Here is a 26,203-nt window from a genome sequence, read left to right on the forward strand (position 1 = left end):
TCGTAAATGTGTCCCAAATGACAAGGAAGCAGTTCATTTTGAGCCTTAGCAGAAGGTCAGACTCAGTGACATTCGAGGGAAGGCTTCATAGCATTTTACTAGTAGGAGCTTATAACATATATAGAAGCACGGCTAAAAAGTAGAATTGTGTATCAGATTTTGATGTGTTTACTTTATCAACTTATACTGCGATATACACTTTCTCTGTACGTGTATCACAACTATAAAAATGTACAACATGTATGATGGTAAGACTACAGTTTCCCAGTATATACTTCCTAGTCACCTAATTCTATAAGCTACGTGTATACATGTTACTTATTCCATGTTGTGTTGGGTCTCTGTGTTGGGCCCCCTGGGCCTCGCTGTTCAGAAGTGTATTTTGAACCAGACTGAACTTGGTCTGCATTGAAGTGCCATTGGTTTTGTATAATACCATGAATGGTATTAATATTCAAGCCCGGCTTAGTTTTTAATACACTTCTGCTGCCCAGCCCTAATCTTTAGTCCAGCCATACAAGTTAAAACTATTTAATATATGTATATATGCTGTAAAACATGATGAATACATGATCAAATAAATTAATCAATATGTACCAGACTAAAGGTCTATAATACCATCGAGAAAGAACAATAAATGAATACACTTACGCTTCCGTAAATTCGGGAGATTCAAAATACAATTAAACAACAAACACGTGCGTTAAGGCCACTGTCGATTCGAGACTTTTCTCTAAAGAAGTCTCTCACCAGAAGTCCTTTCTCGCCAGAAGACAACTCTCTCCATGAAAAGAGTCAATTTTCAACTAAAGAAAGGTCTCTTTCTTGCAAGGAGTCAGTTTTCGACAGCAGTCAATTCTCTCCAGGAGAATGATGATTGATACACATCATCATGTTTTTGATAAACATCATCGTAGTGTTCATATACACCATCGTACTGTTGATACACATCATCGTACTGCTGATATACATCATCGTACTGCTGATACACCTAATCGTACTGCTGATATACATCATCGTACTGCTGATATACATCATCATACTGCTGATACACCTAATCGTACTGCTGATATACATCATCGTACTGCTGATACACCTAATCGTACTGCTGATATACATCATCGTACTGCTGATATGCATCATCATACTGCTGATACACCTAATCGTACTGCTGATATACATCATCGTACTGCTGACACACCTAATCGTACCGCTGATATACACCATCGTACTGTTCATACTCATCATCTTATTGTTGATACACATCACTTAGAGCATTCGCTGACGTCTCTCGTCTTACATCAGCTTCACGGTGAGAACCGTAAGAGTTGACATCACATATAACAATATCAGAGTGATGCAGCTCGCTGTAACAGACGTGTGTATAAAATATGAACATTGCTCCGTACTTCCAAAGTTCACTAAAATCAGTATTGACAAATATCATCTTGTTTATTTCTTCACAAAGACAATTTAATTTGCCTCCAACAAGAAGATCGGACAAGTCTAGGAATTGGTATTAAGTTATCACTGTGATATATTAGAAGTAAAACATTCGTGTTTATGAGAAACACACAATTGTGTACTAGTGGTACATTTGTGCTTATGTATTGGTACATTTGTACATAACTCTCTGCCGAAAAACCTATATTCATGGCAAGGTTTTCTGGAAGTTTGTCCTTTTCACGCATTAGAATGTAAAATTATCATATATATTTATCTTTTGTTTTCACGTTTGCAGGCGTAAAATTATCAGATATACTTACCTTTTGTTCCCACGTTTACAGGCGTCGTCGTCTGAATTCCAGAACCTCCTATTATCAGGAGAAAAATAAATTTATTAATTAATAAGTGCATTCATGTTTGATAAAAACGTGTAAGTTAAAGTGAACATAAAGTCTCTCATTATATATATTTATAGAATTATATAGAAAAAATGATATAGAACACAGTTACCACACAAAAATATGTAAAAAAAAGTTCAGCACTGTGGATATGGCACTGACGGACAATTCATTCTGAGCAGTCCTGTTGTAGAAGCCCTTATGAACCTGGCCAATCACTAGCGCTGAAAGCGTCACGTGATAATTAGCTGTCATGTCAAAAAACCTATTAGCTCTTGATTGTCAGTGAGGTTTCTTACAGTGGATGGACAGGTATGGATACAATAAATTGGATTTTACGATTAGTTTAAGTGTTAAACTGATGCATTCTGGGCCACATATTCATGAGCTGGGAAATGAGAACGGCTGCCCGTGTCACAATGCATGCATTTTGGGCAGGATGCTGGCAAGAAGAGCGCCACGGCAGAGTCATTGCGTGAAGAAAAATACCGTTACTTTGCGTTAATTTTCCTTAGCAGAGTTAGATTTATTACGAAAATATCTTTCCAAAATCTGAATGAAAGAGTCTGTTATCAATCAGAAGGTCCTGCAATGTTCGTTACATTCCCTGAAATCGGTACAGCCAGCTAGGTCAAATGCTTACACCCATGCAGGACGAGGACAAGCCAGACCTCTCAAACACAACGGTTGTGTACACCAATAGCCCTGACCGAGCACCAAACTAAAAGAAATATCAGCCCTTTGAGTACGGAACAGAGTTGATATTCTTTGGTTGAGTATCAGGAGTTTGTGTTTGTATTTTCTCGTTCCCACCATGTTTAATACCGATGGTAGGGGAGGTCTCCCAATTTTTGTGACGTCACTCTAGATAGTTATAACATGCCAAAATAGAGTCACCAAATGACTGGCTAGGTACTAACGATTGTTTGCTATTTATTTTGTTGATAAGCAGTGGAGAATTTTTAAAATATGCTTAGAAGCTTTTCTGGAATACTACTTCATTAATTAATTCAACTTTAGTGGTTGACTTAATGTTCACTTTAACGTGTAGACTTAAATCACGACACATCACTGCATTAATCTGTTTACCTAATTCCCCTTGAGTCATGGCGCTAGAGGGTGTGTAATTGGCTACTATGTTAGCATTTACATCAAGAGTTAGAATAAAACCCTAAGTAAGGTAAATTGATAAGAGGCTGTATTTCACCGAATGTGTTTTTTCACAAAACCGTATTTGTCAGCTATCACACTGTCGTCGCTTTTCTGGTCTTTTATAGTTTAAACATTCCTAAATATAGGCCAGAACACCATAACTTCACTGGATGTTTATAACCTTGGATATGTAAGCCATTATGATTTAATACCAGCTTTAATCAACCTGCTGCGGCTTGCTTACTTAGTCCTGTATATGCACCACGTCATGTTTTGCTTTATACCACGGCTTTTTGACAAATGAGGGTCACGTGTTTAAATACGGAAGCCGGCGGTTCAGCTGCTACTTAACACTGATCCAACAAGTGTATATCAGGGCTATTTTTGTTTCCATATTTATTTATTTATACATTTATTTCTTTATTTATATACTTCACTTTTGTTTAACGCCATACTCAAGTATTTTTCTCCTGTACATTGGCGGTCAGTTTTATGGGTGGAGATAAACGGAGTGCCCGGGTAAATCTCAAACACTGGGCATGTGATCGACAAAACTTTCCCAGATGTGACGTACAGATATGCACCCTATATTGGTGGAAGATAAGTGGTCTTTAACAAACTTCAGACACCCGCGTCGCCGATCGCTTATTGTCACCACGGTCCACAAGCAGTGAGCGCGAGGAAATCTACAAATCACCAGTCCAAGGCCAGATTTGAACCCGCACCAGGTGTGTTCCAGCTATGGAAAAGTAAGTTGCTTTAATCACCATAAACCACGACTCGCTGCCCCCTATACTTTCTAAGTCATGCTTCACTTCGATTTAACTATAGTTAGTTAAATATGTTGTTTTTATGCGCCTATGATTCGACTGTAAAATGAGATAGCTTACCTCCTGCATCTGGCTTCAGCTCTACCAAGGATGACACCGTGTGATTCTTGATACCGTCGTCTATCACGCACTTGTACGCGCCTGTCAGCACGTCAAGATTGTTAAGAAAATTACCTACGACCAACTGCAGTGTGCTTTTCGACTTTTTTGTGGTGAAATAATATTTTTGATTGCCATTTTCAACCTTTTCGTTGTCATGGTACCATGTGAAAGTCAAATTGGTGTCCACGTCATTCTCACATTTCACGCGCAGCTTAGGGTAGAGGTCTTCCGGAGAGATCATGATCTTAGACTTTGGGGCCTCAGTAATAACTGTCGGTGCTGCAAGAAATACATAGCTAAACGTCAGAGGTGGCTAGTATGTCAGACTAATAGACAAAAACTAATATATCACCTTTCACAGATATTTGTCCACTAAGGCTTTAATTCATTAAGCACAACTCTTTGCAAATCGGAATTTGCGGCAAACCACAAGGAAATCATTTAGAATCCATAGCTCGATTATGACTTAAAACACTAATTAAATATATAAAAATCAACAGCCTGTTTAATATCGCATATAGCTATGTAGTGTTAGAATCTTATCTTTACATAGTTTTCTATTCCAGGTAAATATCTCGCTTTCCTCTAAGTTCGAAAACTAAGCTAATAAGATTATTGTAACTGGCCATTTTTAGCAAAACTGTGAAATGAGTTGTCTTGTCCGAACAAAGGTACAAGGGCACGCCAGAAGACCCGTGAAGCTTTGAGGGAGAAAGAATATTAGGTAGATCTATCATTTGAAGCAAGTTGCTTTATTTCGGAAAAAGCGTGAAAACGGCAACTTGGGGTAATTTACTGCAGCATGAAGTAAAGGATTTCTTACCGACGACGTGAAGACTGCCCGTGCCATAAACATAGCCTAATTCGTTTGACACGTTACACTGGAAGGCTAAGATGTCCGTTGCTTTGGAGACGTTTGTTATCGTTAACATATCACCTTCGTCGTTCAACTTGTATCTCGGCGATTCTGAAACATCAAAACCATACTGATTCGAAAGCGTTAAACCTATTCTGGCTTAGTCTTACACCAGACAGAAAAACGCAAACTAAAATAAAGACAACACCATCTTACACTATCAGACTTACTATTAGAACAGGTACGCAACTGCGTGTCATCTGAAGTCATATCTTTTTCCTATGTGGCACAGGAATTGAGTGGAGAATTTAGTACAATGTATATTTACTAATTCATAGGCTAACTATTTGACAGCAAAGTAATAGCATCAACATTGTGCATTTTGAACAATGTTGAACAAGAAGAAAAAGTAAAGTTCTCGAACAAATCAATTCTTATAGTCAAGTAAGTGTTATTTTTTTTTGATATCTAATTACGAAAGGCAATCACGATTTCTAGTCAAGCCTACCTTGTAAAGGCTGTCCATTGATGAACCAGGTTGTATTGGGTGCGGGGTCTCCCTGAACAGACCGGACCTTACAGTACAGCTCAGCGGTCTGGTCCATGTACACAACCGTATCCATAGGACCGTTCTCCCAGGTAGGCTTAGCTGCAGTGCCAGTAAAAACAATGTACATGTACACCCGTCCATCAACACATCTCTGTGTTTTGCCCTGCTTTGCATTTTTAAACACAACAGCCGATTTAAAGTGGTAGGTAATGAACAGTTCGTCTTTAACAAAGTATGTTTCTTTATCCCTGAAATCTGTCCGCAACCACAACACTAGCATTTTACACTTTGTCTGCCTAATGAGCAACTGAGGTATAATAGGTAGGTTACAGGGAAGAAGCAACGAAACAGGTAAGATATAGTTGTATGTTTAACGATGAACTGACGAAATTTTCACTTGTATGGCGCTAGATGGGTTTATGGGTGGAGAAAGAACCTAAAGAAAGAAAAAGGCAAGAAACAATGGTTAAGAAACAGCTGCATAGGTAAGAAACAGCCACGTAGGTAAGAAACAACTGCATAGGTAAGAAAAATTTGAATGGTGAAGAAACAGCAGTATAGGTAAGAAATATCTGAATAGTTAAGAAACAGCTGTATAGGTAAGAAACAGCCACGTAGGTAAGAAACAACTGCATAGGTAAGAAATATTTGAATGGTTAAAAACAGCAGCATAGGTAAGAAACAGTCGCGTAGATAAGAACCAACTGCATGGTAAGAAACAACTACATAGGTAAGAAACGTTTGAACAGTTAAGAAACATTTCAATAGGTAAGAAACAACTGCATAGGTAAGAAACAACTGCATATGTAAGAAACAACTGCATAGGTAAGAAACAGCAACGTAGGTAAGAAACAGCAACGTAGGTAAGAAACAACTGCATGGTAAGAAACAACTACATAGGTAAGAAACATTTGAATAGTTAAGAAACAGCTGCATAGGTAAGAAACAACTGCATAGGTAAGAAACTCTTAAATAGGTAAAATCTGCAACTCACCAGATAGATCAACCGTAATAGTAGCCACGGTATCGTTCTCAAATTTACAGAAATATTTTCCTGCATCGTTTGGTTCAAAGTATGACAACACAAGTTGTCTCCCTTGGGTCCCATTCACAAGTCGATCAGTCGTTTCGTTACGGTCTGCTTTCTCCCACGTTATCACAGACGGACTATCGGAGGAAATGAAACAATACGCGTACAGGTATAAAATTCTTAACCCTTATCAAGCCCATAGCCATTTTTCTGAATGCGTTTTATGGTATATACGTCAGTCTCGTTTCACTTTTTTCATTCTTTAAAATATGTAATCAGAAACCAATGAATCATTAAATTTTTCTAAAATAAAAACGAGCCCCTTTTATAATTTACAACGATATAATATTCCAATCGTCTGTGGAAGTAAACTGGTCAAACAACACGACAAGTTTTCTTGGAATATGGCATCGTTATATTACCTCTCTTCGAGGGTCGTAAGAATCTCGAGTTCTTCCTCAAACGTTGTGCGCTGTGTCAATTACACACTAAACACTATAGTAAGCACATCACTACAAATACTTTTACATGATTATCAGATTGTTACGCTTAATCACGTCATGTCATGTTCACTGGACTGTGCATTCATTGGTAATATCAACCACATTAATATGTGGATATGGTTAGGTAACGGTTTCGTCCTCGCCCTGTAAGATTCCACCCACAAACGCACCTGACAGGCGTCTTATGGGTGAAGAACATATATACAGGTGCATGGATATCCGCGTAAATACGTCGATCAAATAAATACATAATTATACCTCACTTCGAGGGTCTAAGCTAAAATAGTTAGTCCTCAACAGTTTCGCCAATGTATATCGGGTGGGCATAAAAAATGGGCCGTACTTTGATGTTACATTGCTCCATTATCCTTCGTTTAAACCCTTTCAAACTTTAGACATTCAAATTTTGATTTGAAAATGATTCTGTTAATATACTGACATATTTTCAAGGGCATAGCGTCAGTAGTCTGTACACATGGTTAAAATGAAAACATAGCATCAAAAACGCACGTTCCGGTGACCCACATTGCATCACCTGTCAGGTGTCATGAGTAGAGCGCGCGCTGCACCTTTGTGACACGCGTCAATAAAGTGTCGTCCAAAAAAATTGTCTGGCTCTAGTGTCAGAGAAACCCTTCTGCCAGATAGGCATAATTTTGCTGAATCAAGATGGTTTTTCTCTGCAGCGGACAAGGAATTGATCACCTTTTCAAGTAAAGTAAGGTAGAACATCATTTTGAATGTCCGGAACATGCGTTTTTGACTATATTTTGATTTTGGTCCCATGAACAGAATTCTTACAGGATGGAATTGAATTTGGTCTGTATACTTAGGACAAAGTGTCTTTTGAGTGTGTAAATTTTTAGAAGCTGACGTAAGAGAGTTTCGGAGATACTGAGTGTCAAATTACGGCCCATTTTTTATGCCCACCCGATATATACCCTCCAATTTTGTGATCCCATACTTAATACGATTCTTTACTTACTCGGTGGCAGATAATAAACATTCCAGTATCACATGGGAATGTACGTCCACGGTTATATTGGGGGAGGAGTAAAGTAGTTGTATAGGTTCTTCGCCACCTGGGCCTGGAAGGGACATTTAGCAAAGGATCTTTAGACACCGGATCGGCAATAACAATCAGATTACACTGTTGCTACAGCAACGTGTTTGGACAAGAAACAAGAAATTAAGTTCCACATAAACTAGATGAAATATTTCTTGTAATAAACCAACGAAATATAAAAGACCTTCACTAAAAAGAAATATTTACTATCAGTCATCCTGGAATTTTCAAAGTTTCACAAATAGTATCAATCTTTTTAAGCTCTATCAAAAGGCATGACCTAGTGTTACAATTAACATCAATCGACAAGATACTGTATAAGAGATAAGATGTATTTAAGCCTTTACCGGCATTCACAGTCACCGTAATGGTCTTCACCTCTACAGTAACACCCAAATCCGCATTGAACTTGGAGCATTTAAAGGTACCGCTGTCGTTGGCATCCACGGATACGATATGCAGATCACCTAAAAACAAATAACGGTGATTGTGATAAGAGTTCGCTGAAAACAGAATTTACTGATACTGGCCACGATGAAGGGAGTGGAATGATTGGGGTATGCTAAATTATGACAGTTAAAATGGAACTGAGCTTAGCAGCAAGCAATACCAAACTGAGTGGTCCTGCACAATTCAATGTAGTCAAGTTGCTGCCTTTTGAACTAAAGTTGAGCCGCAAGAAAAGGACAATACCGTCCAATATAGTTAACTGTTTACAGTTAAACAAAAGCTGAAGAGAAAAGTGAAAAATACATGTACCAAATACTGGTTTGGTTGCATTGTTCAAGGCATTTGACACTTGAATAAAAGCTGATGATGTAGATGGCCACTGAACAAAGGCTGAGGTGCATTGAACAAAAAAGCTGAGGTGCAAAGTTAAAAAAAACAACAAATACTGCTGTGGCTGCAATGTTCAAGGCAGCAAACTGTTCAATCTGGCACAAATTTGAGCTGCAAAGTAAAAAATACAACCAAAAGTAAAGCTGAGTTGAACAGCACAAATACAATATACTTTTGCTGCTTACCATTTACAGCCTGGTAGAATCTTGGATCGGTCGGGTTTGTCCCTTGGGGTGCCAGCCACTGAGTTTCGGCTTCCGGTACACTACCTGTGCTTACATTACAGCTAAGACGTGCATATTGCCCCGCCCCTAAAATGACGGACTCTGTTATCATTTGATCAACTTTTGGGGGTCCTGAAATAGACACAATGAACACAACGGTTAATAAAATCTTTTCAAACATTAATAATAAATTTATAACAAAAAGATGAAATGAATTTCCTTAATAGTCTTGAAGTGTAAAATCACGACAACATTTTAACAGCATGATAAAACTTTTTCATATCATGTAACAAAACGTTTTAGCGTCGCTTCCAGCAGTTTTTTTTTTACAGCGTGACGGTGTCTACTTTCAGATGGCCATATGTTTATCGTGTTACCTCTATTAAACGCCATACAGCAGACACCAGACACGACACCCACCCAATTGCTATAGCCTGGCATCGCGCCGACCAGTATACACTGCTTATTTCATTACGCTGCGCATCGAAACCGTACATGTAGGTAGGCCTACTAAGTAAGTAAACCAGCTTTAATGTCTTGCGCATGACAGGATACTAGAGTGAGCCCCAGTCTCACCAGCCGAAGGCTTTCACCTCTCCGTCAACATAGTGGGAGCAAACTATAAAGTAAGTGTTTTATATAAACTTACTGGCCAGAAGTACAGTTGAGTAGTCGGACACCGTCTGTGTCCAGCCGTTATCTATCATACACTGGTACTGCCCGGCAACTCTATCATCAGGAGGTAATAACAGTTTGTTATCCTCAACCAAGAGATGAGGACATGCCACTGGTTCGCCATTCTGTGTTATTGTGTACCTAGAAAGTCAAAAAGTTAAACTTCTTGAATTGTTCACAGATAAAATGTTTAACTCCATGCTTTCACACTTGAGTTTTCTAGACGTCAACCAAACTGGACTGTCCCTGTTTCCATGCAAAGTATCCAAAATGACGTCACAAACCATCAAAGAATTACGAAGGTATATAAAGTAAGAAATTAAGATGGAATTAAGCATTGGGAATGACGTACGGAATGCTCCAGGTATTTCGTGTTTCTTGTCTTTATTAACACTTATTCTAAAGACTATATAGTTATAGATTATTGTTTTCCGTTGTACTAAAGAGTACTTCTGTCATAACGGCGATTAAGTAAAAACAGAAATTCATGTAGATGGATCAAGAGCTAAAGCTTTCAAAGCTAGTTTATGTCATAGAAGAGGAGATAACAGATAAGTTACCTTGACATAGGCGACGCCTCACACAGCAAGCTGTTCACCTGAACCAGAGCTGTATCCACGGTCATGGGGTCACGTGAAAAAGGCCCGAAAAACTGTAGAGAAACGGGTTTTTTGCTTCCAAGCGATCCAGGTAAACCTAAGTAAACAAAAATTACCAACGGCTAATGTATTGGTCACTTGGTAGTCACTAGCTGTAATGATTTGTAATGATGCCAGAGGGAAATACAGGCTATATATTACAACCAGTGTATACTACGTTCAACAATCAAACACAAGGTGTTGTTATACAAATAAACGAGGTCAACCTCTGGCCCACTATGACAATATATACTCCAGATACTAATTATTATTTGTTGAAATTAAAAATGAGATGTGGCTTGGAGCTGTGGTAAATACTTTCATCCAAGCCAGAATTAGAAATATAGTAAACCGAACCTTATATCAGATATTAATGATCTGCACCCTCCTTCGTCTAGACCACGTATTATCCTCTCGAGATTGTGTAAGTCAAGAGAAACTATCTACTCACCTGTACTTTGTACTGCAGGTTCCATGTCGCCACAGGTCGTTTCCGGATTCACTGCAAGTGTGCAAAGGGTGAATGGATATTGGCATTATTACTGTATGTTCAATCTGCATGGTTTATTTGTGCTTTTGAATCTATAACCTTGAAATAAAACGTTTTTTCACACTATCAGACATCTGACAGCAAGTTTCGCCTGTTCTAGACACGCAATCAGTTAATGTTGTATTTGATCAAAAACGTGATATCATCAATATATTTACTTATTTGACTGGTGTTTTACGTTGTACTCAAGAATATTTTAGACCAAAAGAAACCCATGACCATCCGCAGGTTATGGCGGGAGAAGAAGCCAGCATGAGATGGACTTGAACCCACAGCGACCGCACTGGTGGGAGACTTCTGGGTCATTGCGTCGCGTGTTAACACCCTCGGTCACGGAGGCCCCTCATCAATATATTCTAAATACGTATTGAACGACAAGTGTCCTCCACAATAGTGTGGATATGAAGAATACCACTGTATGTCTAGTTATATTACTCTATATAACCGGCCAGATACATTTAGGCCTACCATTGCTGCTGTAAGTTATATAGTCTGGCTTGGGCGTGGTCCTCACTTCCTTCAAAAAAGTTTCTCCATTATACTTCAGTCCGAATATACATCCAGTAAAACCGCCATTGGCTGGTGTGGTACCTGCAAGGAATTGCGAAAACATACACTTGTTAAGCATGTTTTAGTAGTAAACACGTGATTAACGTGAATAATCAAGGCATTCAGCTGTTTTACAAATCTGATCAATTTATTAGTTACTGGTTCTTCTCTTTTTGAAGGCATGTGTCAACTTTAGACCGTGTGTCTTACATTTTTATGATATCATCAAAAAGATGAAGGTGTATTAAATCATGTTTTCTCCTACCTTGATGTCAAATCGAAAAACTACACACATATCAGTACATAGAACGTTTTTCTCACCTTGACCAAGGTAAATTATTGGCAGGCCTAAAGGAAATATATGGCAAACAATGTTTTATCCGAAGTTTCAATGGAAGATTTCCTGTTATGAATTAATGAGATATTTTCATGGAATTTCTAATGCTACATACTTTTGCTGGCCAGGTACAAATCACCAGGAAGAGTCGTTAATAACTGTGCAGAATCCTGGGTCTGGGTTTCGTCGTCAAACATCACCTGTTTAACACAATTATTTGCTATACCATGAATTTAACATGTATATATAAGAAGGGCCAGATATGACATTATCGATGGATCTAACAGCTTACAGACCACATATATACCGTTACTTGCGATGCATCAGTTCATACTGTCACGGTCTCTGAGGCGATTTTGTACTTTTTGTTACTGAATAGTATGACTTATTTAAAATTATTTTATTGAATATTATTATTTATTGAAAAACATTATTTAGAAGTAATTCACATTTTGGTTAGAATTTAATACCCTTTCACCCATTCTCACGAACAGTAACATTTATTTCGTCGTTCCATAAGACTTTTAAAGAAACGGAGGACATGGCTATGATTTATAACAATTAAATTTCAAACTTTATTTACTTTTTGTAACGGGTCAAGAACTTTTTCAAGGACCAAAGAAACTTGAGACCCAGGAGGAAACCTGGTACTAGACAAACCTCCTCACTGAAAGCCTCAGTCAAAACACTTACAGCTGGATTCGAACCCGCCACCACACAGTCAAGTGCCCGATGTTCACGGCGAGCCAATCGTTTAACAATCTGATCCAGCAGGCCCCACCTCCCGCCCTCCAAAAAACTCCCCTAAATTTTATAGAGATGAGACATGACAAAAATCCATACCTGCCATGTATCAGTCGCGTTGTTTTGTGACCTCATAACTGACACAGTCACCTTATGAGAGCTGCCGTCAGCTAGAGCTTTGGCAGATGTCATAGTCTTTGACTGATTATTGTCAGGGCGGTATGTTAGCACAACGTTGCCTGGATCAAGCGAACAAAAAACAATATATGATACATCATAAACATCAAAGAGTCGTAGTAAAAGTATAAAAAGATAAAATAATCTAAGTGAAAAATGATAACTTATCCCCTCATGATACAAACTTTATCATCACTGTATTCTTTATTTATTGACTGATTGATTGATTTACAATGTGCCCATTGTTGTGCCCAACGATGAACACCATCAAGTTTATAGTAAGAGGAATTCACCACAATTCACCAGATATCTGACAAATGTTGGCCAGTAGGGACTGGATTTGAAGATGCAACCTTATTGGTAACAAGTAACTCATCTTACTGGTCAAAATATTTGTCCTGTTTTACAGCTTGTGCTTGTAGGGAAAATAAATCAGTTGATTAAAACAGTATGATGAAACTCACCTTGAAAAGTCACAATGAAGAGGTTTTGTTTATAGTTTTTACCGGCTGTTAGCTGACTACCCGACTACTGTTATGAAATTTACGTAAAGCTCATTTAAGTTTTCTAAGCTATCTAACCTGCAGGGTTCAGTTCCAGTGTCAGAAGTTCGTTTTGTGCGTTTCCGGACACATGGGCGAGAACTCCGGCGGTCTGGGAGGTTCGGAAATGTAGCTCCAGTGACCTAAAACTGTGGCTGGGTGTCAGCCGTGTCTGTGTGTTGAACCTCATGTACGATCCAGCAGGGAAGGTTACGCCAACAGCTGTCAAAATACAAAACACAAAACCAACTGCAGAGTACTGCGGACGAACATGGCCAAAGAGATGGCCCAAGAGATGGCCATGACGAACGGCACCTATTGACTGAATAACTTGCGTGATGCCGACCACTACGAACTATTTGTACAATCAATAACGGGTTATAAACAGTTTTCTGTATATGCCGGGCTGTGAACAATACTGATAAAGGTTAAATATATATGATGTTTATGAAAGAATATCACATTTCGAATACTAGTATCAAGCGATTTGACACACCTCCTCCTGGTGCACAGCGGAGAGTTTTACATGGTAGTTACTTAATTATGTTATTTTAATAACTAAACCATTCACTGTTTCATACCATTCCCACAGTAACATCCGCTAAAGGCTGACGTGGAGCAATCACACATGTATGTAGCATAGTACTCTGTACACGTTCCGCCATTTTGACACATGGTCTCACCAGAACATTGACCCGCGCAACCTGCAAATACAAACCGATGTACCATAACAAATGACAGGTCAAAGACAACGTCCCCAATATAACCTTGTTTGTTTTATAATTAGTATATATTATTTGATGGTATTTAATTTCATTATTTTAATCAAACAGTAATATCCTTATGTTCCACCAGAGATTCAACGACAGATATCATTTTGACAGAATCTCTACAGGAGCTCATCCGTATGAGATGTGATGAAGAAGAAGACAGTATATTGGTTGTTAAGAAAGCATTGCCACGGTGTATACAAAAAGGCCACACATGTTTAATACACAAGACTACAGGTTCCAAAATGGTCACACCTAACTGTAGTGTGAACTTCGGCCTTTTGTCCAGTAACCTCAGTTAAGGTTTTATTTTAAACGTTCCTAGCAACTTATATACCCCATAGCACCAAATAGACAGAACTTGTATACCCCATAGACAGAATTAGGTAAAAAATTCCAGTGATGTTAATAGCAATTTATATTAAAAGCTTTTCATTTTTTATGCACACATTTCCTTTTCAACAACTGCCGTAATTATTAACAAAAATTAGTACCAACAACATAGAAAATATTTACCTGGAACCGTTGCGTTGTTGTCGTCTTTATTAACGATGTCGACAATGTCGAATTCTTTACCATTAAACACAACGTCCCTAATGCATCCGGCGAATCCAAAGGTACCCTTTGAGTTGCCCCCTAAAAACAAAGACCATAACACTTTTTGTTCATTTCTGATTTTATCCCACATAAACCTCTGCAGGTTTAGCTGTGATTAAAACTCAAATGCCTGACAACAAACCTAAGCGGGCTCATCTACATATCTTCAGCTGATGCCCTAATTTGTTTAGAAATTCACCTCTTCGAAGGATCCAGTGTCAGTGTATTTTCAAATAAGGCTGTCCGAGGTATTACAAAATGACTGAGCATTATCAAGTCCATTTTGACGATTTGTGATCCAGTAGAGGTAATGTTGAATTCATTTATTTGGTAATCTATACTCAACACATGAAAGATAAACACACGAAGCAATTTTATATTGTTTTCTCTCAGTATTAAATAACGTGCTAACTCAACAATTTGGGTAAGTATTCATTGTCAATTGCGGCTTCAATTTCTACCAGATTGTCACATTTTAGGGCAATAGTCACAAACTATGGCAGCGTGAAAACAGTGGTCGGTAATCACAGTTTAAGCTCTTCATGATGCTAACGGTAGACACACTCGGTACTGAGCGCTGTGAACTGATTACCGACCACTTTTTTTCACGCGCTATGTGAAAATCTGTTAGAAAATGGAACCGCAATTTGTGCGTTGATGTTTTTGTTAAGTATATTTCGTACGTTTTATCAATCACTATACTATAGAGACCTTGTTTCTTGAAGAGCTGTAAGCAATTAGGGCTGAGCTTTTGTCTAATCTGGATACTAAAGGAAGCCGTAATTACTAACACCAGTGGTTAGCTCACTGAAGGTACTCTTATACTCTGTCTTAACTTAAATCGTCAGAAGGTCTTAAATAAACAATGAAGCAAGCCAAGAAATAGTTACAAATCGATGATTCTGAGAAACACGGCTGGTATGTAAAAGAGAGATATGGACATTGTCCACCCAACCTATGATAAGAGAGCGTCCCACATGAATCTCCTGATAGACAGGTTCCATAGGCTCCCACAAATTATAGTCAGATCCATCTACTCGTAGCAACGCCCTTTTGGTGCTCACTTCGAAGTAAATCGTATGCCAGAAATTATCATTCAGATGAAATTGGAAAGGTTGTTCCTTTTGGAATTCTATGTATCGTGTAGTCATATCCACTCGTATTCTGTTGGAGGCTGAAAAGAAAAGAGTAATGCAAAATTCTCAAACTAGTAGGAAATTTTACACATGGTATTAAGTGTAAAAATAAATGGAATGTTACTGGTGTATCAACATGAGGAATTCAATCCACTTTTTTTTCTTATAAATACGCAGTGTTTAACAAAGTGTTTTGTTTTTTAAATAAATCTGTACCCGATGCGTTCATAGGGATTACACCTTTAACAGACTTAGGCGCCATGCTTATCGTAAGAGGTAGGTCGAAATCAAGGCAGGTGTCACAATCATGAACTTCTTTGAATTATGTGAACACAGCCATGGGACACAACAGCCAAATACCGCACAAACTAAAAAACTAAGCCTTTCAAATAACCGTTGGGCAATACAATGACCTCGCCTGTACATGCAGGACACGCGATATCATTTAACTGTCTGTCGTTACCATTGCAGGACAGACACACCAGAAATGGCTTTCAAGTAGATAATTGCTTCCTTGGAGACGGTTCCTTGTTGTTACAAATGAGTGTGCTGGTAACTTTAAGCAACTGATTTTTTTAAATATCCTGTTATGTATTGTTATATAAGTGGATTTCTTTTACTTTTTTGTTGCAACAAGGATTACGGTCATAATGTGTTTTACAGACTTCTCAAATTTATTTTTTTGTTGTTCGTTTATTTATTTGATCGGTGTTTTACGCCCTAATCAAGGATATTTCACTTATACGACGGCGGCCAGATTTATGGTGGGAGGACGTAAGGCAGAATTGTGGGAAACCCACGACCATCTGCAAGCTGCTGGCAGACCTTCGCGTACGATCAGAAAGGAAGCAGCATGAGCTGGACTTGAACTCACAGCGACCGCATTGTTGGACTCAAATAGTGTCGAACAGGAAAACATTTTATCGACACTATGGCGCCCTGCACTCTTTATCATCAGTCTGTGGCATGAAAATCGCTACAGGCTAAATCAGAGCCCAGTTTCCATGAATGCAAATCTCATAGACTAGGTCGTGTTGCAAAACGTTATAGGAAGGCAAAAAGAGGCTGTAAATCACGTTACCCGTCATCATAACCGATATGAAGTTCCAGTGACCGACTGGTATGAAGAACAGTTGTGCCTTAGGCATTGTGGTTTTGAATTGGAAACTGACGTCTACTGGTAAGGTTACAAAACTTCCCCATACATATATTGATGAATCCAGAGATCGTAACGTGACTGTTTTCTCCAGTACAGCTGTGGGTGAAAGCAGATAACAGATTAGTAGGCATTTCTGTCATTTCACAGAGCTTGTTAAGCCATACGTTTAGTCTCTAGATTGTAAACTTTCGGAACCAACAAACCCACATTGCTAGAATAAAGAATGACTTAACACATGTGAAATTCAGTCCCTCTTTCCGCTCTCAAAAACAAAAAAGAATTATTCTTGACTGTTTTTTGGTCGCTTTACCCAAGCTTTTAGGAAAAAAAATCTCTCAGCACAAATCTAATGCAATTTTGCTATCAATTTAGAACAGCCCAAATAAATGCCTTTCACAAAAGATCAATCTCGTCTATGCACGAGTTATACCTTCAAACTCATTTTAACACTATAAACAGTACGGGTACCAGTCTGGTGTTATTTGACAGACAACAAAGTAAAGGGAATATAGATATATACTTTTTAGGAAAATCTCCAGTATTGCCTTTTTAATTTGCAATAAGTTTTTATCTCGGTGTCATCGCCACGATATGACTTGAAATTTTTCACAAGACACAAATCCTCAGTTTTCAATGAAAAAATCTTTCCTCCCACCCTCCATTTTTCAAAAAAAAAAAACACGATTCCAAGAAGTAAGGAAAGTGGAAAACACTAAAACAATGGAAGCTTACCATCTCCTGAACATTTTACATCCATTATTTGAAATTCGGCTGTTTTCGCATCCGTCTTGTCCCCAGTGTCTCCAAACCGTACCTGCGTCACAGGTAAATCTTTCTTGTTACTCAGACAGCCTTCGTCAGTTTGCTGTGTGGATAGTCCTGCGTCACAGTTACACCCTAATCCCTCCACACACCCAGCTTGAGTGGTGGAGCAGCTACAGTTCCTGGACTCGGGCGGCGCTCCGCCCCAGTAGTAATGAGGCGCGTTGTTCCGTCCGACCCACCAACCGTATGGCTTAGAGGAACCCGCTGCAAGTGATCAAGTATATTATCTGAATTTATCTTTCGGATTTAAACTTTTAAATGTGTCAAGTGTGGCAACTCTACATGAGGAATTAAACACATTTTAGTTCGGTTTCTGCTTAACAGCATACTGAATCAATGCTTGAATTTAAGAAATATATGATTTGTCACTGCGAGTCATAAATATAAAAAAAGACCCAAAATATTATACCGTAACTTACAGACTACCATAAGTAATAGCCAAAGCCAATCCCTAAATCGTCCATGTGCAATATATGACATAGACTTAAGACATCCCTTAAATGAAAGAGTAATTAAAGATAGGTCTAAACATACCTTAGCTCATTTTCACAACATTAATTTTATAGAATTATATGCAATGACATCTACGAATTCTGTGACTGAATATATGAACCATACAGTTAGTGTTCAGAACATTTTTTGATAATAATTAAATTCATTTTGTATGGTCTTTGCCTTTAATTAGAGAAGAAGGAAATAAACAACTGTATAAATATTAAGTCCCGGGCATTTCATCTGAAAAACAAAACAAAGAACATAAGAGGTTGACGTACGAGGGGAAGCCATCAATGTGGAGTTGACACATTTGTAGCTGACGAACTGGCAGCAAGTTTTGGCTCTGTTGATGATTGCGATGGCAGCCTCGATCTCCACTTTGTACTCAATATCTCTTCTGTAGGAGCCAGGCTCCTGGAAGCCATCAATACCAATCAGGCTGGTTACGTTGTTCTCTATTACAGTCTCGACAGTTCCCGAGGCTGATGAATAAAAGCAAAAGACGAACAGTCACTCTCCACTTAACGAGGCTATACCGAATATTTGGGCATAAAAATGATCAGCGCAAATCTAATCGAAATTCTGCTATTATTTTAGAATGGAGCAAATAATTACCTTTCATAAAATATGCGTCTAGTCTGTGGAGGTGTTACCGTTCAAAGTGATGAAGTATATAAAGCTGAGCGCATTTTAACTTTTCCAAACTTTAGAATCCTTACAACAGTACAAACTGTACAAGTGCGAGTGAGATGTTTACTGAAAGGCAATATGTGTAACTATTCTTGGAAAGTACAGAAAACTTAAATTGATAAGCGTCTATGGCTTTTTAGTGAAGAAATCTCTTGTAGAGCACCGCCAACAAATCCTGCCAAATTCGAAAATCTCATCAATATGCATGGCGCGAACATTTGTACCATACGTTAAAGTGGAAATAAATGTTCAAACGAGTACGATGAATAGTTTTCTATCTAATATGAAACTTTCTACACCTTATAAAACATAATAATCATAATATCAAAGGCATATATCAATTTTATTTTTTTTTTTTACATATCTAGTTTTCTTTGCAATATTATGAGAATGTTGAGTTACCTTCAACACACTTTACAGTTACTGGTTGTATGAGCCCAGTACCATCAACATCAAGCACCGTATACATCTCATCAACGTTCTCCGGGAAGACAACTTGGTCACAGGTTTTTGGGTATAAGGCTGAAACATATACTCCATACTGTCACGCATTTGACAAAAGAATCTGGTATACAACGGTAGTGTTCATTTTTCATGGGGTTATTTTTTTTGGCGGGTGGGGGGGAGGTCATTTCTAAAGAACGAAAATAACATATAAATCCAGATGCATTATCATAATGCGTAAACGTTTAGCTTATTTCAAAGTTTTCTATCATGGGCACTGTCACAAAGGTAAATGCTGAATAAGCGGAATTCTTCTTGTTGTCCGATGGCAGAAGAGGTCGCTGGTTCGAATGTAGTTTCTAACCTTCGGAAAGTCGGCCACGGAAATGTTTCTCTTTATTTATTTTTCCTTTCAATTTATTTAATTGTTGCTTAACGTCATAATCAAGAATAACTTATCAGGTGTAGGCCAGTTTTATGAATGGTGGAATCCGGAGAACCCAGCGTAAACCACCGACTTTTGGCAACGAACTTAGTTAATAGCGAACTTCCCCACTTGTGGCCAACAAATGCGCATACCATATTCGTGGAAGGCTGATCTTCAACACACGCAGAATATGCAAATGGCTACAGAGCCCCGGCGACCGCTTATACTCCACACAAGCAGGTCACACAAGCAGGACACACAAGCATGCAGTAAGAGCAGAGGAATATGCACACAGCTTCAAACAGCTTAATATGAATACAGCTTAAAACAAATATCCAGACTTAAAATGTGTAACCCGTGATATTCTACTGGAGGATTCAGAACGTAGTTTTCATCACCACCCCAACTCCCCACCCCAGACAATGCGTGTGTGTCTTATTTCAAATTAAAAGGTCAAGTTTAAAAAAATTAAATTAAAAGGTACACTGTTCAGTCAATCAGCGAATCAGTGGTAACATGAAATGTTAAAGAAAATCTCCACAGCACAGTGACGTAGAAGTGAGTGTGTGTAAGGTATACTAACGTGTGTGACAGGATGGGCCCCCGTACATGGTACCCTCACAGTCACAGCGTACATCCTCTCTGGTCCGGTAACAAGTACCCCCGTGCGAACAAATGCCATTGCATCTACAAACAATAAACATTTTATACGATCTGGAAGGCTGGATATGAAATTTTCAAATTTGTACACATCTTATCTAGTTGAAATACTCGATCTTAACGTCGTTTGCCTCATAGGTCTGACTTGATACGTTTCTTAGTTATTTGTTTAAGCCATTGCGTCACAAAAATAAAGAAAATCTTCACATAATTAACTCTTGATCAAATGTGTCAAATCAGAGACGTGTTGAGTAATAACCGTACACAGTCTTTAATGTGAATCATTTTCGCACCGGAATGGCACGGTTTTGATTGTACTTTCCGTTCATACCCTGCCAACAGTTTTGATCATGACCCCTGTTCACAATGTGGCAGCACGGTTTTAAATGGGTCCCTTGTTCATATTGTGATCCCTGTTTACACGATACCCCCACAGCAATGATTATGCCTGTTCTTCAAATTTTACTGGCACATCATTGATTGTGCTGCTTGGTCACATTTATTGGAACACAGTTCACACTGAATGTGCTCAATCTTTTGTTTTCATGAGATTGTTTATTGACTGTGATGAAACACAATATTTTGAGAAATTCCAAAACATCGAAGTCTAATAAACTGCAACTGCAATCTCTGCATTTTTTTACCACGCTGCTTTACTTTTAATCTCCATGCCGTAGTCTTTTACATTCATATTGAATGTGCTCCATGTTCACATTAATTGTCCTGCATGTTCACATTAATTGTCATCCATGTTCACATTAATTATGCTCCATGTTTACACTGATTGTGCTCCATGTTCGTATTGATTGTGCTCATATTCACATTGATTGTGCTCCATGTTCAAATTAATTTTCTCCATGTTCACATTGATTATGCTCCATGTTCACACTGACCGTGCTCCATGTTCAAATTAATTGTGCTCCATGTCCACATTGACTGTGTTCCTTGTTCACACTGAATGTGTTTCATTTTCACATTAATTGTCCTCCATGTTTACAGTGATTGTGCTCCATGTACACACTGATTGTGCTTTGTGTTCGCATTAATTGTGCTCCAAGATTGCATTAACTGTGCTCCATCTTCGCATTGATTGTGCTCCATGTCACACTGATTGTGTTCCATGTCCACATTAATTGTGCTCCATGTTTACATTAATTGTACTTACTGTTTAAATTGCTGGTGTTCCATGTTCACACTGAATGTGCTCCATGTCACACTGACTGTGCTCCATGTTCACTCTGATTGTGTTCCATGTTCACATTAACTGTAAACTAATGGAGTAAACACTGACTGTGCCCCATGTTTAAATTAATTGTGCTCCATCTTCACACTGACTGTCCTCCATGTTCACATTAATTGTGCTCCATGTTCAAATTAATTGTGCTCCATGTTCAAGTTAATTGTGTTCAATGTTCACATAAACTGTGCTCCATGTTTACATTGATTGTGTTCCGTGTTCACACTGATTGTGCTCCATGTTCAAATTAATTGTGCTCCATGTTCACATTGTGTGCCATGTTCACATAAACTGAGCTCCATGTTTATATTGATTGTGTACTATGTTCGCATTAATTGGGCTCCATTTTTACATTGATTGTGTTCCATGTTTAAATTAATTGTGCTCCCTGTTCAAATTAATTGTGCTCCATGATCACACTGATTGTGTTCCACGTTCACATTAATTGTCCTCCATATTCACACTGACTATGCTACATGTTCAAATTAATTGTGTTCCGTGTTCACATTAATATTCCTCCATATTCACACTGACTATGCCACATGTTCAAATTAATTGTGTTCCGTGTTCACATTAATTGTCCTCCATATTCACACTGACTATGCTACATGTTCAAATTAATTGTGTTCCGTGTTCAAATTAATTGTGCTCCATGTTCACATTAACCGTGCTCCATGTTCACATTAATTGTGCTAGCCGTTTAAATTGCTGGTTCTCCACGTTCACATTGATTGTGCTACATTTTTACACTGAATGTGTTCCATGTTCGCATTAATTGTCCTCCGAGTCCACACTGATTGTGCTCCATGTTCACATTAACTGTGCTCCGTGTTCGCATTAATTGTGCTCCGTAGCACACACTTGTGCTACAAGTTTGAACTGATTGTGCTCCATGTTCATATAAACAGTGCTCTATTTTTACAATGATTGTAATCTATGTTTGCATTAATTGTGCTCCGTGTTCGCATTAATTGTGCTCCAATTTTTTATTGATTGTGCTCCATGTTTAAATTAATTGTGTTTCATGTTCACATTAATTGCGCTCCATGTTCATATTGATTGTGCTCCGTGTTCACACTGATTGTGATCCATGCTCACATGGATCGTGCTACATGTTCACATAAACTACGCTCCATGTTCACAATGATTGTGCTCCATGTTCACAATGATTGTGCTTCATGTGAACACTGATTGTTCCCAAAGTTCACAATGACTGTGCTACATGTTCACATCGATTGTGCTCCATGTTCACATTGACTGTGCTCCATGTTCACATTAATTGTGCTCCATGTTCACATTGATTTTTCTCCATGTTCACATTAATTCTGCCTCACGTTCACATTAATTCTGCTCCATATTCACACTGATAGGACTGATTCTACCTACCTGTTTACCAGTGCACATTCCCCCAGTCTGACATTCTGACGGTTTTCCGTCGGTAAATCCTGTACTTCAAACCTATTTTGATTAATCTTGAAGTTCTTCACGCATGCCATCAGCCCGACGTCCCCCGGATATCCGCCTACGTACAGAAGGGAAGCATTCCACGTTTAACGGGTATGGAGAAGTTGTTATCGGTTATACAGTTCGGACATATGTAGTCTTATAAACAAACAGGTTTAAGTCCAGAAAGTGAACGACGAAAGCCGCTTCAAACTGGGCACGGTAATACATGTAACATGGTTACATGGAGCTCTCCTTACGAAAACACAAATATAAAACAAAAAAGCGGTATTTATCACAAGGTAGACGCAAAATTAATGAAATACAAATTAGCCAGAAAAAATGAGGCACCAATGAGACGTCCGCTTGTAGGTCATAAGGCCTAGCAGCAACCTGCAGAGAGTGGTGGGTTTTCCCCGGGTTCTGCCCGGTTTCCTTCCGCCATAATGCCGGCCGCCGTAGTATAAGTGAAATATTCTTGAGTATGGCATAAAACACCAGTCAAAAAAAATAAAAAATGGCTGTAAACTGTGAAAAACCCTCAGCTAAATGTTTACGATGTGCGTAAACTGTCCTCCATTCAGATGAAGAGAAGTGGACGCTTCGGCCAGAACGCTCTAGTTACACTCACCAATATATACCCTCTGAACATCAACCCTGATCTGATCGAAGGCTTCCCTAAACAGAGATGGAAAAACCCTTGGTCTGCCAATAGTGACTCGAACACTGGTCGTCGTTATGCTTAACTGCATGTGATGGTACTTTCCTGACCCAAGTCCATAATCTAAAACACAGATAATTTGACAAAAAATTCAGTTACTTGTGAGACAACGCTCTAAAAATTCAGGTCCAACATTTATACAGTTTATCTTAAAAAGTGATATTTGTGATTTAACCCAGGCTTCTTTAATTCATCTGCGCCTTTAAAACCAGGTGCATTAATAGGGGAAACCATGTGCTGTGTCAGTGGGGAAACCATGTGCTGTATCAGTGGGGAAACAATGTGCTGTCAATGGGGAAATTAGACCAGGTAAATTTTTAAATCAGGTGCAATTTCCCAATGACCACAACCCAATCAATGAGGAACAAGACCCGATAAATCGGAAAACCAGATGCAGTCAATGAACAAACCAGGCCAGGTCACCATGAAGCAACCCATCAAGTCGGGAGACTCAGGATTAAACCTTGGTCGAGTCAGTATAATGTGACTGGTTGAGGTGTCGTATACACTCACTGACTGACTCCTTGTGAACACATGACTGAAACATTGTTAAGTAGGGCGTAAACCCCCTAGCATACATGTGCATGTACATACATACCATGAGGAACACCGGTTCTATATTTTTATTATCTTTTTTGTAAACGACCGTGAGTTTTATGGTTTACATTTACCAGGACCGACTGAAATATATATAAAGGCATGAAGCAATATAAAGCAACCTAAAGAAATCACGATATGAGGTATACTGACCTATTGGTGTACTAATGACGGTGCCGTCACTCCGGGCCATTGTTACAGTGGCATTGTCTGAGTAACTGACCTGTAATAATGAAGAGGACATCAACTTACCGTTCACACATCAGCATGTACATATTCCAATACTGTAATAATAAAGAGGACATGATCTCAACGTTCACCCATCAGAACATGAGTAGCCTAGGACCGTAATACTAAAGAGGACTTCAATTCAACCTTCACACATCTCCATATACACTTCCCAATACAATTCACCCAGTCCCTTCACACATCTACGTAGCTTAATACCGTCATAATGAAGAGGATATCAACTCACCGTTCACACATCAGTATATGCATGACCTAATATTGTAATAATGAAGAAGACATCAATTCACCATTTACACATCAGTAAATAGCCTAATACTGTAATAATGAAAAGGACATAAAGTCACCCTTCACACATAAGTGTCTATCATAGCCTAATAAGGTAATAATGAAGAAGACCAACCATGCAACCTTCACACATCTGTATGTACATAGCCTAATACTGTAATAACGAAGAGGACATCAATTCACCCTTCACACATCTGTATATACATAGCTTAATAACGTAATAATTAAAAGAACATCAACTCATCGTTCACACCCGAGTATGTACATAGTCTATTACCGTAATAATCAAGAGGGCATAAACTCACCGTTCACACATTTTTACATGGTCTAATACTGTTATAATGAAGAGGGCATCAGTTCACTCTTCACACATCAGTGTCTATCATAGCCTAATAAGGTAATAATGAAGAAGACAACCATTCAACCTTCACACATCTGTATATACATAATATCTGTATATAGCCTGTATATAGCCTAATACTGTAATGATGAAGAGGACATAAAATCGCCCTTCTCACATCTGTATATACATAGCCTAATACTGTACTAATGGGCATCAACTCACCCTCCGCACAGCAATACATAGCCTAATAATGTAATGATGAAGGGGATATCAACTCACCCTTCACACATCGGTATATACATAGCCTAATACTGTACTAATGGGCATCAACTCACCCTCCGCACAGCAATACATAGCCTAATAATGTAATGATGAAGGGGATATCAACTCACCCTTCACACATCTGTATATACATAGCCTAATACTGTACTAATGGGCATCAACTCACCCTCCGCACAGCAATACATAGCCTAATAATGTAATGATGAAGGGGATATCAACTCACCCTTCACACATCTGTATATACATAGCCTAATACTGTACTAATGGGCATCAACTCACCCTCCGCACAGCAATACATAGCCTAATAATGTAATGATGAAGGGGATATCAACTCACCCTTCACACATCTGTATATACATAGCCTAATACTGTACTAATGGGCATCAACACCCTCTGCACAGCAATACATAGCCTAATAATGTAATGATGAAGGGGATATCAACTCACCCTTCACACATCTGTATATACATAGCCTAATACTGTACTAATGGGCATCAACTCACCCTCCGCACAGCAATACATAGCCTAATACTGTACTAATGGGCATCAACTCACCCTCCGCACAGCAATACATAGCCTAATAATGTAATGATCGAAGGGGGATATCAACTCACCCTTCACACATCTGTATATA

General features: G+C 38.6%; 1 protein-coding gene across 2 annotated transcripts in view; it reads right to left on the minus strand.

The window, feature by feature from the left end:
- Positions 1-1,105: 1,105 nt before the first annotated feature.
- Positions 1,106-26,203, minus strand: part of LOC135461500 (neurexin-4-like) — a 33,208-nt gene continuing 8,110 nt past the window's right edge. Inside the window, exons 6-32 of one of the 2 annotated variants that reach the window (XM_064738629.1) lie at positions 24,564-24,633; positions 23,724-23,876; positions 23,036-23,171; positions 20,336-20,439; positions 19,284-19,403; positions 18,470-18,673; positions 17,604-17,900; positions 16,794-16,967; positions 15,532-15,750; positions 14,496-14,615; positions 13,791-13,913; positions 13,249-13,431; positions 12,590-12,729; positions 11,862-11,946; positions 11,329-11,451; positions 10,762-10,812; positions 10,233-10,368; positions 9,647-9,813; positions 8,959-9,129; positions 8,281-8,400; positions 7,853-7,955; positions 6,329-6,501; positions 5,293-5,433; positions 4,752-4,895; positions 3,887-4,207; positions 1,767-1,814; positions 1,106-1,367 (exon numbers count right to left, since the gene is read on the minus strand). In XM_064738629.1, coding sequence (XP_064594699.1) covers positions 1,297-1,367; positions 1,767-1,814; positions 3,887-4,207; positions 4,752-4,895; positions 5,293-5,433; positions 6,329-6,501; positions 7,853-7,955; positions 8,281-8,400; positions 8,959-9,129; positions 9,647-9,813; positions 10,233-10,368; positions 10,762-10,812; positions 11,329-11,451; positions 11,862-11,946; positions 12,590-12,729; positions 13,249-13,431; positions 13,791-13,913; positions 14,496-14,615; positions 15,532-15,750; positions 16,794-16,967; positions 17,604-17,900; positions 18,470-18,673; positions 19,284-19,403; positions 20,336-20,439; positions 23,036-23,171; positions 23,724-23,876; positions 24,564-24,633 — 3,897 coding nt within the window. In that variant the 3' untranslated portion in view covers positions 1,106-1,296. The remainder of the gene's footprint in view (positions 1,368-1,766; positions 1,815-3,886; positions 4,208-4,751; positions 4,896-5,292; positions 5,434-6,328; positions 6,502-7,852; positions 7,956-8,280; positions 8,401-8,958; positions 9,130-9,646; positions 9,814-10,232; positions 10,369-10,761; positions 10,813-11,328; positions 11,452-11,861; positions 11,947-12,589; positions 12,730-13,248; positions 13,432-13,790; positions 13,914-14,495; positions 14,616-15,531; positions 15,751-16,793; positions 16,968-17,603; positions 17,901-18,469; positions 18,674-19,283; positions 19,404-20,335; positions 20,440-23,035; positions 23,172-23,723; positions 23,877-24,563; positions 24,634-26,203) is intronic. The other variant, XM_064738630.1, reaches the window with a different exon arrangement.

Source organism: Liolophura sinensis, chromosome 1 (genome assembly GCF_032854445.1).
Source record: "Liolophura sinensis isolate JHLJ2023 chromosome 1, CUHK_Ljap_v2, whole genome shotgun sequence".
In the NCBI taxonomy this organism is placed as follows: domain Eukaryota; kingdom Metazoa; phylum Mollusca; class Polyplacophora; order Chitonida; family Chitonidae; genus Liolophura; species Liolophura sinensis.